We start from the raw sequence: 15,012 nt of genomic DNA, 5'->3' as shown, positions 1-15,012 counted from the left end.
ATAGTATAGTAAGTCATAAAAATGCCAAAAAACGTCATAGTATAGTATGGCATAAAATGTCAAAAAAACATCATAGTATATTAATGCATTAAAGGTCATAATAACATCATAATATGGCAAGGAAACAAAAAACATAGTTTAGTAAGTCATACAAATGTCAAAAAACGTCATAGTATAGTAAGTCAGAAAAATGCCAAAAAACGTCCTAGTATAGTATGGCATAAAATGTCAAAAAAACATCATAGTATATTAATGCATTAAAGGTCATAATAACATCATAGTATGGCAAGGAAACAAAAAACATAGTATAGTAAGTCATAAAAATGTCAAAAAACATCATAGTANATGGCATAAAATGTCAAAAATACATCATAGCATATTAAGGCATTAATGTTCATAAAAACGTAAGAGCATTGTAAGGAATGAAACTATTTAGTATAGTAAGGTATAAAAATGGCAAAAAACGTCATTGTATAGTATGTTATAAAAATGCCAAAAAAGTCATAGTATAGCATGGCATAAAATGTCAAAAATACAATATTGTATATTAAGGCATAAAAGATCATAAAAATGTCATAGTAAGGTAAGGAATGAAACGACATAGTCTAATAAGGCATAAAAATGGCAAAAAACGTCATAGTATAGTAATGGCATAAAAATGTCAAAAGAAACATCATAAGTATATTAATGCATAAAGGGGTCATAATAACATCATAGTATGGCAAGGAAACAAAAAACATAGTAATAGCAAGTATAAAATGTATAATAACATATAGTAATAGTGAAGTCATAAAGTCATAAAAAATGCCAAAAAACGTCATAGTATAGTATCGGCATATAAAATGTCCAAAAAATCAATCAATAGTATAGTTTATGCATTAAGGTCATAATAACATCATAGTATGGCAAGGAACAAAAAAATAGTACAGTAAGTCAATAAAAATGCCAAAAAAACGTCCATATTATATATGGCATAAAAAATGTCAAAAAACATCACAGTATAGTATGGCATAAAATGTCCAAAAAAAACATCATAGTATATTAATGCATTAAAGGGCATAATAACATCATAAATATGGCAAGGAACAAAAACATAAGTATATGTAAGTCATAAAATGTCAAAAAACGTCATAGTATAGTAAGTCATAAAAATGCCAAAAAAAAACGTCATAGTATAGTATGGCCAAAAATGTCAAAAAACATCATAAGTATAATTAATGCATTAAGGTCATAAATAACATCATAATATGGCAAGGAAATAAAAAAATAGTATTAGTAGTCATAAAAATGTCAAAAAATGTCATAGTAATAGTAAGTTCATAAAAATGCCCAAAAAAACGTATAGTAAATAGTATGGCCCAATAAAATGTCAAAAAAAACATCATAGTATATTAATGCATTAAAGGTCATAATAACATCATAATATGGCAAAGGAACAAAAAAACATAGTATAGTAAGCCATAAAAATGTTAAAAAAAACGTCATAGTATAGTAAGTCATAAAAAATGTCAAAAAAACATCATTAGTACTAGTAAATGGCATAAAAATGTCAAAAAAAAAATCATAGTAAAATATTAATGCATTAAAGGTCATAATAACAATCATAGTATGGCAAGGAAACAAAAAAACATAGTATAGTATAGTCATAAAAATGTCAAAAATAACATCATAGTATAGTTAAGTCATAAAGTCATAAAAATGCCAAAAACGTCATAGTATAGTATTGGGCAATAAAATGCCAAAAACGCATAGTAATAGTATGGCATAAAATGTCAAAAAAAAACTCATAGTATATTAATGCATTAAGGTCATGAATTACATCATAATATGGCAAGGAAACAAAAACATAGTATAGTAAGTCATAACAATGCAAAAAAACGTCATATAAAGTATGGCAATGAAAATGCAAAAACGTCATAGAATAGTAGGCATATAAAATTTCCAAAAAAACATCATAGTATATTAATAGCATTAAAGGGCATAATAACATCATAATATGGCAGGAAACAAAAAACATAGTATAGAAGTCAATAAAATGCCAAAAACGTCATATTAAAGTATGGGCAAAAATGCAAAAAAACGTCATAGTATAGTATGGCATAAAATGTCAAAAAAACATCAATAAGTATATTAATGCATTAAAGGTCATAATAACATCATAGTATGGCAAGGAAACAAAAAACATAGTACAGTAAGTCATAAAAAATGCCAAAAAACGTTAATTATATTATGGCAATAAAAATGCCAAAAAACGCATAGTATAGTATGGCATAAAATGTTCAAAAACGTCATAGTATATTTAATGCATTAAAGGTCATAATAACATCATAGTATGGCGAGAGGAAACAAAAAACATAGTAACAGTAAGTCATTAAAAATGCCAAAAAAACGTTATATTATATTATGGCAAAAATGCCAAAAAAACGCCATAGTAATAGTAATGGCATAAAATGTCAAAAAAAAGCATCATAGTATATTAATGCATTAAAGGTCATAATATACATCATAATAATGGCAAGGAAACAAAAACATAGTATAGTAAGTCATAAAAAATGTCAAAAACGTCATATTAAATGTATGGCATAAAAATGCCAAAAAACGTCATGTATAGTAATGGCTATAAAATGTCAAAAAAACATCAAATATGTATATTAATGCATTAAAGGTCATGATAACATCATAATATGGCCAAGGAAAAAAAAAACATAAGTATTAGTACAGTCATAAAAATGTAAAAACGTCTATTAAAGTATGGCAAAAAATGCCAAAAAACGTCATAGTATAGTACGGCATAAAATGCAAAAAAACATTCCATAAGTATATTAATGCATAAAGGTCATAATAAACATTTATATAGGCAAGGAAACAAAAAAGCATAGTATACGTAAGTCATAAAATGCCAAAAACGTCATATTATAGTATGGCATAAAAATGCCAAAAAATCGTCATGAGATAGTATGGCATGAAATTGTGCAAAAAAAACATCAATATATAATTAATGCATTAAAGGTCATAATAACAAATCATAGTATGGCAAGGAAACAAAAAACATAGTATAGTAAGTCAATAAAAAATGCCAAAAAAACGTCATAATTAAATATGGCATAAAATGCAAAAAACGTATAGTATAGTAAATGGCATAAAAAATGTCAAAAAATCCATCATAGTTTATTAATGCATTAAAGGTCATAATAACATCAATAATTATGGCATAAGGAAACAAAAACATAAGTATAGTAAAAGTCATAAAATGTCAAAAAACGTTATGTATAGTAAGTCAATAAAAAATGCCACAAAACGTCATAGTATAGTATTGGCATAAAATGTCAAAAAACATCATAGTATATTATGCATAAAGGTCATAATAACATCATAATATGGCAAGGAAACAAAACATAAGGTTTAGTAAGTCATCAAAAATGTCAAAAAACGTCATAGTATAGTAAGTCAGAAAAATGCCAAAAAAACGTCCTGAGTATAGTATGGCATAAAAATGTCAAAAAAACATCATAGTATATTAATGCATTAAAGGTCATAATAACATCATAGTATGGCAAGGAAACAAAAAACATAGTATAGTAAGTCATAAAAATGTCAAAAAACATCATAGTATAGTAAGTCATAAAGTCATAAAAATGCCAAAAAACGTCATAGTATAGTATGGCATAAAATGTCATAAAAACATCTAGTATATTAATGCATTAAAGGTCATAATAACATCATAGTATGGCAAGGAAACAAAAAACATAGTATAGTAAGTCATAAAAATGTCAAAAAACGTCATAGTATAGTAAGTCATAAAAATGCCAAAAAACGTCATAGTATAGTACGGCATAAAAATGCCAAAAAACGTCATAGTATAGTATGGCATAAAATGTCATAAAAATATCATAATATGCTATGGCATAAGAAAACATAGTATAAATAATGCATAAAATGTCTTTAAAAACATTATAGTATAGTAAGGCATAATATGTCACAGTATAGTGAAGCGTAAAAATGTTATCTGATAGTATTGCATAAAAACATCAAAAGACATCATAGTATAGTATCATAGAACAATCACATTTTGAACTTTGGTTTATCACACTTTCTACCTTTGTCCCTCTAAGACCTAGCTTTACAAATCCCATGATTTGAATCTGTCTTTACATGTATGCTTTTTTTCTGGTCCTGCATGGTACAAACTTAGGAGTTGCTTCTCCTTGACCACACAGGTGTTTCTCTCTGAGGTTGACACTTTTGATGGCACCCAGAATTGTTCACACACACACATCCTGACGATGCATCCTTTACTTCTTTCTCTAATAAGTGCATGGCCACTCTTTATTTGACCTCAGTCTGCAATTACACTCTGTTGGGACTGCTGGCTGATCTTTTGCAAAGATGGTATTAAAAGACACAGGGACAACTTGATCATTTATCAACTTTTTATTTTCAGATTTCCATCACAATAGTAAGGCATAAAATGTCATTAAATGCTCTTAGGCATAATACAACATAGTATAGTAAGGCATAGAAATGTCAAAATACATCATAGTATAATATGGCATAAAACGTCATAAAAACATCATAGTATATTAAGGCATAAAAGGTCATAAAAACATCATAGTATAGAATGGCATAATAAGACCCTGTATAGTAAGGCATTAAATTATATAGTATAGTAAGTCACAAAACTACATATTATAGTAAAGCATAAAAGGTCATAAAAACGTTATAGTATGGTAAGACATAAGACGACAAAAAATGATCATAGTAATTAAGGCATTGAAGGTTTTCAAAATGTCATAGTATGGCAAGGCATAAGACAACATAGTATAGTATGGCATAAAATTTCAAAAAACTTCATAGTATGGTAAGGCATAAAAACTGAAAAAAAAGTCATAGTATAGTAATGCATAAAAAGGTCCTTAAAAACATCATAGTATAGTAAGGCATAAGAATATTTTTAAAGAGTCATCCTATTGTAAGGCATAAAACACCATAGTATAGTAAGGCATAATATGTCATAGTATAGTTAAGCATAAAAATGTCATCTGATAGTATGGCATAAAAACACCAAAAGACATCATAGTATAGTGTCATAGAACAATCACACTTTCTACCTTTGTACTCTGTATGACCTAGCTTTATACAACCTATGGTGTGAATCTGTCCTTACATGTATGCTTTTTTTCTGGTACTGCCTGGTACAAACTAAGGAGTTGCTTCTCCTTGACATTGACCTTGACAGGTGTCTCTCTTTGACAGGTTGACATTTTTGATGGCACCCAGAATTGTTCACACAATCATCCTGACGATGCCTGCTTTACTTCTTTCTCTATAAAGTGCATGGACACTCTTTGTTCGACCTCAGTCTGCAATTACACTCTGTTGGGACTGCTGGCTGATCTTTTGCAAAGATGGTACTAAAAGAAACAGAGACAACTCGGTCATTTTGTCAACATTTTATTTTCAGATTTCCATCACAATAGTAAGGCATAAAAATGCCAAAAAAAATCATAGTATAGAAAGGCATAAAAATTTTAAAATACGTCAAAGTGTAGTATGGTATAAAAAGTCAAAAAAACATCATACTAGGCAAGGAAAAAAAAAACAAAGTATAGTAAGTCATAAAAATGCCAAAAAACGTCATAGTATATTTAAGGCATGAAAATGCCAAAAAACGTCACAGTATAGTATGGCATAAGACGCTAAAAAAACTTCATAGTATGGTAAGGCGTAAGACGACATAGTATAGTAAGGCATAAAAATGCCAAAAAACGTCATAGTATACTATGGCATAAAAAGTCATACCAATGTCATAGTATGGCAAGGAATCAAACAACATAGTATAGTAAGTCATAAAAATGCCAAAAAACGTTGTAGTATATAGTATGGCATATAAATTTCAAAAAACGTCATAGTATAGTGAGTCATAAAAAGTCATAAAAACATCATAGTATGGTAAGGCGTAAGACAATATAGTATTGTAAGGCATAAAACTGCCAAAAAACGTCATAGTATAATAAGGCATAAAAACATCATAAAACGTCATACTATAGTAAGAGATAAAATGTTGCTAAATGTCATAGTAATGTAAGGTATAAAATGTCATTATATAATAATGATTAACATCGTCATAAAATGTCATAGTATAGTAAGGCATAAAATGTCAAAAAACATCATAGTAATGTAAGACATAAAAATGTCATTTTATTCAGTTATATTTTCATGGGATTTTTCCGACAGGAATTCAACTCATACTTTGATATACTCACCATTTTATATTTACTCCTGCTAGCACCTTGACTGCTAGCCTGCAGAAGACAGAAAACAGGGTTACCTGGCCAGTTAACTTCAACTAACATAGTTATATAACATCAGTTGACATTCTTCTGGTGATGTTAGGTCCAACCGTGATACTCTATGATTTTAGCCTTCAGATAGTCCCCACCCTTTCAGTCAATCAAATGGTAACATGACTTAATTGGATGTCTTGGAGACATCACCTCTTGGAGGGCATACAAACAAGTTCACTCAAATATTGGTTGGGATAATTCTGTCCTCCCAAAATATTGGTAGGGACATGTCCCTACTGTCCATATGCAAACCTATGCCCTTGGGCTAACTGATAAATGGAGTAACCCTTTCAGCTGTACTCTTCAAAGTCATAATTTTAGATTCACTAATTTACATTTGAGTATTATTGCTATTACTGATATTGCTAATAATTACAAAAATAACCAATTTTGTATGTGGATAAAGCAGATATTTATAGTCAATATATGCAAGCTTGATAAAAGAAAAACATCACACAAATAACCAAACTGTGGAAAGTTTTTTTACACAGCACTTCCATTTATTCCACTACAAAAAGAGGCATTTCAAGAGCACCAGTAAAAGAACAGAGTCCAGTTCATCTCCGCCACAGACTGGACTGTTAGCCAAGCAAAGAAGAAAGAAAATAAGTCCTTTTTGTCCCAGAGAAAGATGTCAAACATCTCGCTGTCCATTTTCACATGCAGCAGAAATGCAACTGTACTGTAAAGCCTCTGCAGAAGCAAGACAATGCTGAGATCACATCAGGAGTCAATTTCAAAAACCTAGAAACAGCACATGACGGAAGAAAAGAAGCTTCTCTTATCCTCTGAGGCGAGAGAAGACAAAAGACTTTCTAAAAACTATTTAAGGTAGCTGAAAAACAAAATTCACAACACAATGGGCAATAATATAATAATACTTTTAAAAATATTTCAAAGGAAACATAAACTCTACCCAGAGGTGTGTGAGAGACCCAGTCAGGAAATATACTGTACACTCAGAGGTTTACCTGGCTTACTTGTTTTTTATAGAATACAGTAGGCCATACAATCATGAAATTGGGACCAAACTCAAATCTTTTATGTCAGTCCAGCATGCATCTCTATTTGAGCGGGACGTTGTACAGTAACAGCGGATCAGCTGTAACAGTAGTAGGATGTGACTTCTTGAGCAAATGAAGGAAGCTCAGCTTTTGTGGTTTGGAAAAACAGCATGAAAAACAGCTTGAGGCAGATTTCTGGAGTTAGTCATAAAATTTAGTACTGTAAGAAACTAAAAACTGAAACGAATAAACACCCTCCCCCCACCTTCAGACTGAAGAACCCTAATTCTTTAAATAATAGTCTGAGCAATGAAAATCTCAACACAGGAAATATCCCTTTACAATTCATTGCTTATTACACTAATAATAATAATATTGATTACCCCTTCCATGTACATTCAAGCATGAAAAGACCAGAGTGAGAAAAACGTTCAAGTGTCTAATGGTTTATTCTCAGTAGAACAGCCTACAAAGGTTTAAAGAGATTGTTCCATTCAGAAAAGATAAATAAAAATGTGATTGTTTCTCTCCAAAATGTGAAATTAAAAATGTTTTGTGGACCTTTTCTTGTCTTCAAGTGAAAATGCATAGCAGGATAAACATATCGTTCCTCCAGGGTTTGTTTGTTTCGTCACACATGGCTCTCATAAAACACCTGGCAGGGAGGGGTCTTATCGGCCGTCGGTTCAGGCGCAGCTTCTTCGGCACTCTGCTCCTCCTCCGCCTCAGGCTGCTCCTCATGGTGAAGAGGAGCTAGTGGTGGGGGTGAGGAGGGGGGAGGTGAGGAGGGTGTGTCCTCTGGCTGAGGTGGTGCTTCAATGCTGCAGCAACCTCCGACTGCGAGTGGCGGGTGGACAGACACCTGGATGGCGATATGCTGTGGCTGCTCCTGAACCGAGGAGTTGTCCGAGTCTGCGGCAGGGGATTCGCTGCGCTCCCTCTCCCTCTCCCGCCCTCGCTCTCTCTCCCTTTCCTGCAGGATGGTGAAGACATCTCTCCCCCCGATGGAAGCCACCCTGCCTGCAACCTCACGCCGTCCCTCAGGTGCTTGTCTGACAAAAGTGTGCCTCATCTCCTCCACCCCCACAACTTCCAGGATCTCCTCCATGAAAGTGCGGCAGTTCATGATGAGCGGTGGCAGCGGGATGCTGCGAGCGAGCTCCTCAATGTATCGCGCAAACTCCATGGTCTTGAACTGCGTCACCTTAGCCAGCTCCAGCGTCTTGGCGGAGGTGATGATGGGGATCCTCTTGGCGATCTCAAAGGCCTTTTGGAGCTTCTCGGCGCCTTCGGTGCGGAAGAATTCGTTAATGGCTTTCTCTGTCTTCTTTAGGTGGCTGCTCATCATGCAGAGGCGTGTGACGTTCAGGGCCATGATGATGGTGAAGGTAACCAGACACACCACCATGTAGTACACACCCATGTCACCGTTGGTGAAGACCACCCGCAGTGTCACTGTGCAGTTGGAGCTGCCGTGCACGTTGGATGCCATGCAGGTGTACTTTCCACGGTCTGCAAACTCAATGCTGGTGATGTTGAGGACGCCACTGTCCAGCAGCCACCACTTCCCACCTACAGAGGCAAACAGGCAGATGTTATGAAGCAAATATACAGCACATACCTGTAAGAACAAACAACCACAAATCTGGTTTATTACAACCTGGGTTTTACTGAGCAATTACTTCAACATAACTGATTGAACCAACAGCCAGCGCTATAAAAATTAAACCCAAACAGTTATTAACCATAATTTCCCTTTAAATACAACTGATAACCAGCTACTGTTTGGCAAGTCCTCAAAATCTGTCTGATCGAGCAGAACAAATACAACTTTCAGTTCAGTTTTTTTTTTTTTTTTTACTTGCTTTTAAAAGCATGATTATTCATCTATTCATCGCCCACCAAGTGACTCACTCTAAAGTCATAGTTTAAACCCTGAAAATCCTCTTAATGCATCTGTTTCTCTGCTAAATGACTCGACAGTAAACTCTCCTCTGCAGTGTTTCTGCAGCTGATGTTTGCTGCTTTCCAACAGGAACTTGTTTTATCAGATTTGCTTACTTTACATTGTTCTGACTTTTTTTAAGGAGCCTGGCAACTCAAGAACACATTGTTTTGGCAAACCCGTTTATAACTCAATTTAAAAAGTCCTTGAGGTAGCACTGTATACAGTGATCTCATGTCTAAGCCTCCATCTGTGCTGATCTCAATCTGTGGATCTGAAATGTAAAGCTATGTTACATTCAGTATCTGCCCTGCTAGTGAGTGATGTATATTTGATATCAGATAAATCAGTTGATCGGTTTTAAAGGGAACACTGAACATGGATTTCATCTGTGTTTGTGTCTCGAGTCTAGAGAACAGCAGTGACCTTTCTAATGCTTTCCTTATTGAAACAGGTGGCGCAGCTACATCTCACCAGGAAACACTGCTCTGTGTACTGAGGTTTGAGTCCCTAATCAAAACAAGAACCATCTATTTACATGCTGGACTGGGGTAGGATAAACAAGCATGAAAACATGTTTTAAAGATCCAGTTCACCCTTTTTACAAAACATACATTTATTTTCTCATCTCACAATTTTATCAGACTTTTATTTTTTAGGATTGGAATCAAACCTGGAAAAAAAAATTCAAACGTGATTCTGCATTTTAAGATACTTAAAGTTACAACATAAACATACTGTACATGTATTTGCATGTATTTTCTCACTGAGAGGCTAATGAGGCTAGCTATAAATATAGTTTTAGTCATAGCCAATGATTACATGAGCTGAGCACAAGGAAATCACATATCACCATATTGAGAGAATATCAACATTGTCCAACACAAAAGGTCAGAGAGTCTTTGACAGTACAAAGTGCCCACAAGGAAACAAACATTAAACAAGCACATATTAACTCTCAAACTCAGGCTGAGTCAGCAAAGTTATAGAGTAACACATCACTCCAGTGACAACAAGACTATCTGAAAAATGTTTTGGAAGAAAGTTTTAAATAAAATCTAAACTGGGCACAGATACATGGTCTAGTCACCAGTAACGCCTGTCAGTCAACACTTTTTTTTACCAGTGGTACCAGTAAAAAAAATCCTATAATGGTAGCTGTAATCGTGTGTTTAGAACAAAAAGTGAAATGAACTCTGTGCTTGGTCTTGAACTAGCGATTCACGGACGACTTCAAGGGCAGCATTTATCCACCAGAAGTTAAGTTTCAGTGAATTCAGCTGCAACTCCCCCTCAGTTACTGTTTCTACAGTGTGGGAGTACAGATGGAAATCACAGAAGGCGTCTCTAAATCTGTAGTCTGAAGTCTGGACGAGACCGCCCTCTATACTGCGAGCACCATCAACTTCCCACACTGGTATCCTCTGGAGGAGATGAATGAGCAGTCAGGAAAAGCAGCGTGGCTGACAACAGCGTCCTGCCCATCCGCCTTTTCATGTGAGAGCAAGGTTTCTAATTTTACCTCCACCACCGGATCATGTGATGCGATTGATGTACTGCCCAGTACTACAAGCAAGTTTGTAGGGAAAATAAAAAACACCCAGGAGCCTGAGTAATGGACCGACATCTGCAGGGGAAACCAGCGAGGGCAGATTAGTGACACTGCTCTTAAAGTGACCACTTTTTATCAGAGTGAACTGCTGTGGTGAAAGTCTCTCGCTCCCTAATTATATTCCTGTGTGTAACCCTGGGGAAAAGCTCTGTAATGGTACAGACGCTGTTCTGGGTTTGTGGGTCATAATAACAATGCTGCCTCTCCTCTCTTGGACAGCAGGTTTCAACAGGTCGGCTCAGGAGAAGCAGCAAAACAACAAACGACTCTTCCCTCGGCATTCCTTCTGAGGTGGATCGCAATATTCAAACAGACGAAGGAGGCTCGGCTTGAATGAAAATCATTAGTAAAACAAACAAACAAAAAAAAAAGACTGTCTAAATGACTTCCTAAATCTAACTGGGAAACGCCCGCTGTCACAGAAAGAAAATAATATATGCTGCAAGAAGAAGCGAGCAAAGATTGAGACAAATTTCCCGGAGGAACACAAAGCTGTCCCATCCACATGTTCAGAAGTCAAGTTTCACTTTGATTAAACATTCACAGACAACTGTCTGTGGCATATCAGAGTGGAAGCAGGAGTAAAATCAACACTGTACACAAAGTCTTCAGTTCCTGTCTTGTCTTTTCACTCTTCCTTTTTATTTGCCAAGAGCATTAACTTCCATTACTGTCTGACATCACAATGGCCTTGAATACACTCATTTATGAGCTGGAGGGTCAGCTCCTTTGTTCTTACTGATAGTAATCGTCCATTTTCTTGTGACAGTGCATCCAGATGGAAACTCTTTACGCTGGAACAGAAGATGGCATTTCAGGACCTGACTTCACATCAGTTAATAAGCTCTGATAGCTGCATTCACAATGTCGATCACAGATTATCATCATATTGAGTTGGCACAGTGGCCTTGAAGAAACTCAGACAGAAACTGAGCTGATGCAGCTGCTTTTTTTCTGTCTCTTCAACAATTATAACGATTACTTTTCGTTCAAAAACAGACGGATGACACTTCCTGTGGTTGCTTTTGGTTCCCACTTTAATTGAGGGGAACCCCCAACCCATAGTGTATGAAGTGCATTAAACACCTGTGACTATTGTTTTCTATGTAAGCCCACACACCAGTCGTGTCTTTGTGTGCATCAAAGCATCAGGACTCTACGTTGTCCTATTTCCCAGTGTCTAAACACGTAAAAGCAGCTTTTTTTTTTACATTTGCTCCTCAGATCAAAACATCCTGGCACCGGTACACTACTACTTCTGTCTATGTGGTATATCAGCTGGTGTGAGTATCATCTGTACATTACCTGATGTTATTTCATCCATAAACAGTTTCTCAATCAATTTTACATCAGATTTTACTGTATCACAATATATCCAAACATATCCTCTATTTTAGTGAGAGCTGTTTACACTAAATTGTGTTTTTTCATGCCTTCAAGAGCGGGTAAGATGGCTGCATGGCTATTTTTATATAGTGTACAGACGTCTTAAAGCTGCTAACTGTTGATCTTTTTAATTACAGTATGTGGACCATGTTGATCCCCACTGAGCTGGCCGAGTGGAATTTTTTAGAATTAGAGGGGCTTTGATAGGCACTATAATAAAATCAGCAGGTGTATTTCTAGCCTGGTTATTCACTGGTTCTTATATAGAGTTGGGCCACCTCCAATAACACTGTAAACATTGTGTATGCTTTTCTGAAATAAAACATCAGCCTCCAGAGAAAAAGAGCAGAGTTGCAGTTTCACAGACCAAGTCCCATATATTTGATGAGTCTGGTCATTAGGTCTTCACTCACTAAAAACAAGGATGTGGGTGGCTAACCACCTCTCTTGCATAATCTCCTGGAAGAAACCCTGTAGTATGCATGATAGTGTGGAAGTAATGACTACTGACTGACTTGTTCAAAATAAGAAACTATTCTAAATGTCCTGTTGTTAACTTTCAGAGGCCTTGTCCATAGTATACAACAAACCTGACACCTTTTCTTCTACTGAAATTATAATTAAATGACTGGCAATGCTGGTGTCAAAGAGAACAGGAAACCAGGTTTAAAGTAACAACACAATCTGACTCACCAGTTGTCTCCGTGTCCAGACGGTCGCCATGGGAGTTGAACCACTGAACTCTGGGGAACGGGTCTCCGGTGACATTGCAATCAATCAGCGCACAGCTCCCCTCCCGGGCAATTATCTGGCTCACTTTTGTGAACACAACTGGGACAAATCCGTCGTCTGTCACATTGCCGGTTTGTGTATGGTTTCCATCCGTGTCCAGCGATAAGGCCCCGGCGGTGTGATAGGTGATAAGGGACACCAGGACCACAAACACGTATCCGACGGTCCAGTGCATTTTCTCTGAATGTTGGTGAGGGGGAAGAGGCTCTGTCATTCCTCCTGGGTGTCCATCCTGCACACTGGCTATCTCTTGATAGTAGAAGGCAATTTGGTATTCAGCTCTGCGACTTGAAACATCTCACTGAAAACAAGAAAGTAATTGCCATTTATTAATCAGACAGCACAGGACAAAACAACATGTACCTGTTCAGGCCTTGATGCTCGGCAGCTGGAATAAACTGATAAGGACGCTGCTCTTGTAACACAGGACTGCAACTAACAATTATTTTATATATTAATGGTATGGCCTATAAAACATCTCAAAAAAAAAAAAAAAAAAGCCAGTATTAGCCAAAGCCAAAAGTAACATCTTCAAATTACTTGTTTTGGCCAACCAAGAGCCTAAAACATAAATATATTCAATTTACAGTGATATAAGACAAAGAAAACCAGCAAATTTCTGTTGATTGACAAATTATTAATGAACTAATCATTTCATCTCTTAGTAATTAACAATCGATTAACCAGAATTTCTTTCTTGGCTAATTAAATTTCAATGATGATAACTAGCTATTTAATGTTGTAGTTATTGTTTATCATGAAAAAAATCCCAAGAGGTTGCACCTTCATATCTACTTAAAGATCCTTGCTATTCCTTGTTTTGTATCATAAAATTTCAAATACCATACTATCTGATTACTGACGGTCTTCTACTGACATCCTATGATGTTAGTCTGTAATTGATTATTAATCGTTTAATCAAATAAAATAAACAACATAAGAGGTTAAAGTCTTGCCCACATGCAGCATGAGTAATGGTGTGGTCTCACTAACTCACTGATCATATCTACATTCATTCAGTTACCTAACAGCACAAAACACCAGCATTTAGTCTGGGCTTTCATCCAGTCTAATCTAGCTAATATGTGTTCACTGCTAAAGCCAGTTACATCATATGAAAAATAAAAACATAGGCATCTATAACTTGCAATGACGTAAAAAGAGATCGACTGTAACATTAAAAATCACACAAGTAGCTTTCTCATCTGTGTTAACAGCACCAACTGGCTTGATTAATACGAAAACAAAGCCACATTACAACATAACGGAGCTGTGTGTGGGCTCCGTCTATTTTCTAGCTCACTTCGTTGCCAGACACATAGCCAACGAAGATGACATCGTTAGCTACCTCATGCAAGCCCGATAAAAACAAACTCACAATAATATGGATTGTCAATTGTAATTTAATTATATACGGGGCTGTTACGGCGAATTCGTCGCCTTGAACTGTGCCGTTTAAACGCAACACAAAACAAAGGCGTGGGACCCGGCTATGTGCTGGACGACAGTCGGTTTTTATATCACGGGACCCTTCCAGAACTGTGCCACTGCTGTTTACAAAATGTAGTAAGACAGTCTCTTTAGCTAACATTTAATGGACGATTTATGTAGCTGCCGTTTACAGTAGCAGCAGCAATTGATGACGAAAAAGCGATAAAAGGCTCTGAATTCATACCGACAAACGCGATAACGTTACCTCCTCGGAGCGCGAGCACAGCGGTCCAAGCACACGGCCAACTCAGTGTCGACGCTAGCGGCTAAATGTTGATAAAAAAAACAAACGAAATTCTTCCAATTAAACACTATTTCCTTACTTACATCATGGTGTGTCGCCGGTCAAACGCGGATGTTTGATGGGAAGCACCAGAGTCGATGTTTTGTCGCTTATTTCTCCGGCATCTCGATTCTCCTCCCACCGCTGGTCGTCCG

General features: G+C 35.8%; 1 protein-coding gene across 4 annotated transcripts; it reads right to left on the bottom strand.

Moving 5' to 3' along the window:
• Nucleotides 1-7,778: 7,778 nt before the first annotated feature.
• On the bottom strand, nt 7,779-15,012 carry mfap3l (microfibril associated protein 3 like). 4 transcript variants are annotated; one of them, XM_022764189.1, is made up of 3 exons: nt 14,898-15,012; nt 12,985-13,384; nt 7,779-8,920 (listed from the first exon to the last, which is right to left on the bottom strand). In XM_022764189.1, the coding sequence occupies exons 2-3, from the start codon at nt 13,295-13,297 to the stop codon at nt 7,980-7,982; spliced, it is 1,254 nt and encodes a 417-aa protein (XP_022619910.1). In that variant the 5' UTR covers nt 13,298-13,384; nt 14,898-15,012; the 3' UTR covers nt 7,779-7,979. The 4 variants fall into 4 exon arrangements, with proteins under 4 accessions (XP_022619910.1, XP_022619909.1, XP_022619912.1 ...); XM_022764188.1 differs by having other exon boundaries at nt 14,902-15,012; XM_022764191.1 differs by lacking the exon at nt 14,898-15,012 and adding an exon at nt 14,780-14,884.

This window comes from Seriola dumerili, unplaced genomic scaffold (assembly GCF_002260705.1).
Source record: "Seriola dumerili isolate Sdu_G_001 unplaced genomic scaffold, Sdu_1.0 BDQW01000531.1, whole genome shotgun sequence".
Lineage (NCBI taxonomy): Eukaryota > Metazoa > Chordata > Actinopteri > Carangiformes > Carangidae > Seriola > Seriola dumerili.
The sequence above is the reverse complement of the archived record's forward strand: the minus strand, read 5'-3'. Positions and strand labels throughout refer to the sequence as shown.

What these genes read in the sequence shown, in the direction of transcription:
- mfap3l (XM_022764189.1), bottom strand. Translation starts at nt 13,297, where the DNA reads ATGACAGAGCCTCTTCCCCCTCACCAACATTCAGAGAAAATGCACTGG. An exon ending in TCTGGACACGGAGACAACTG is followed by an intron (nt 8,921 to 12,984) that starts GTGAGTCAGATT and finishes TTGCCTCTGTAG; the next exon opens with GTGGGAAGTGGTGGCTGCTG.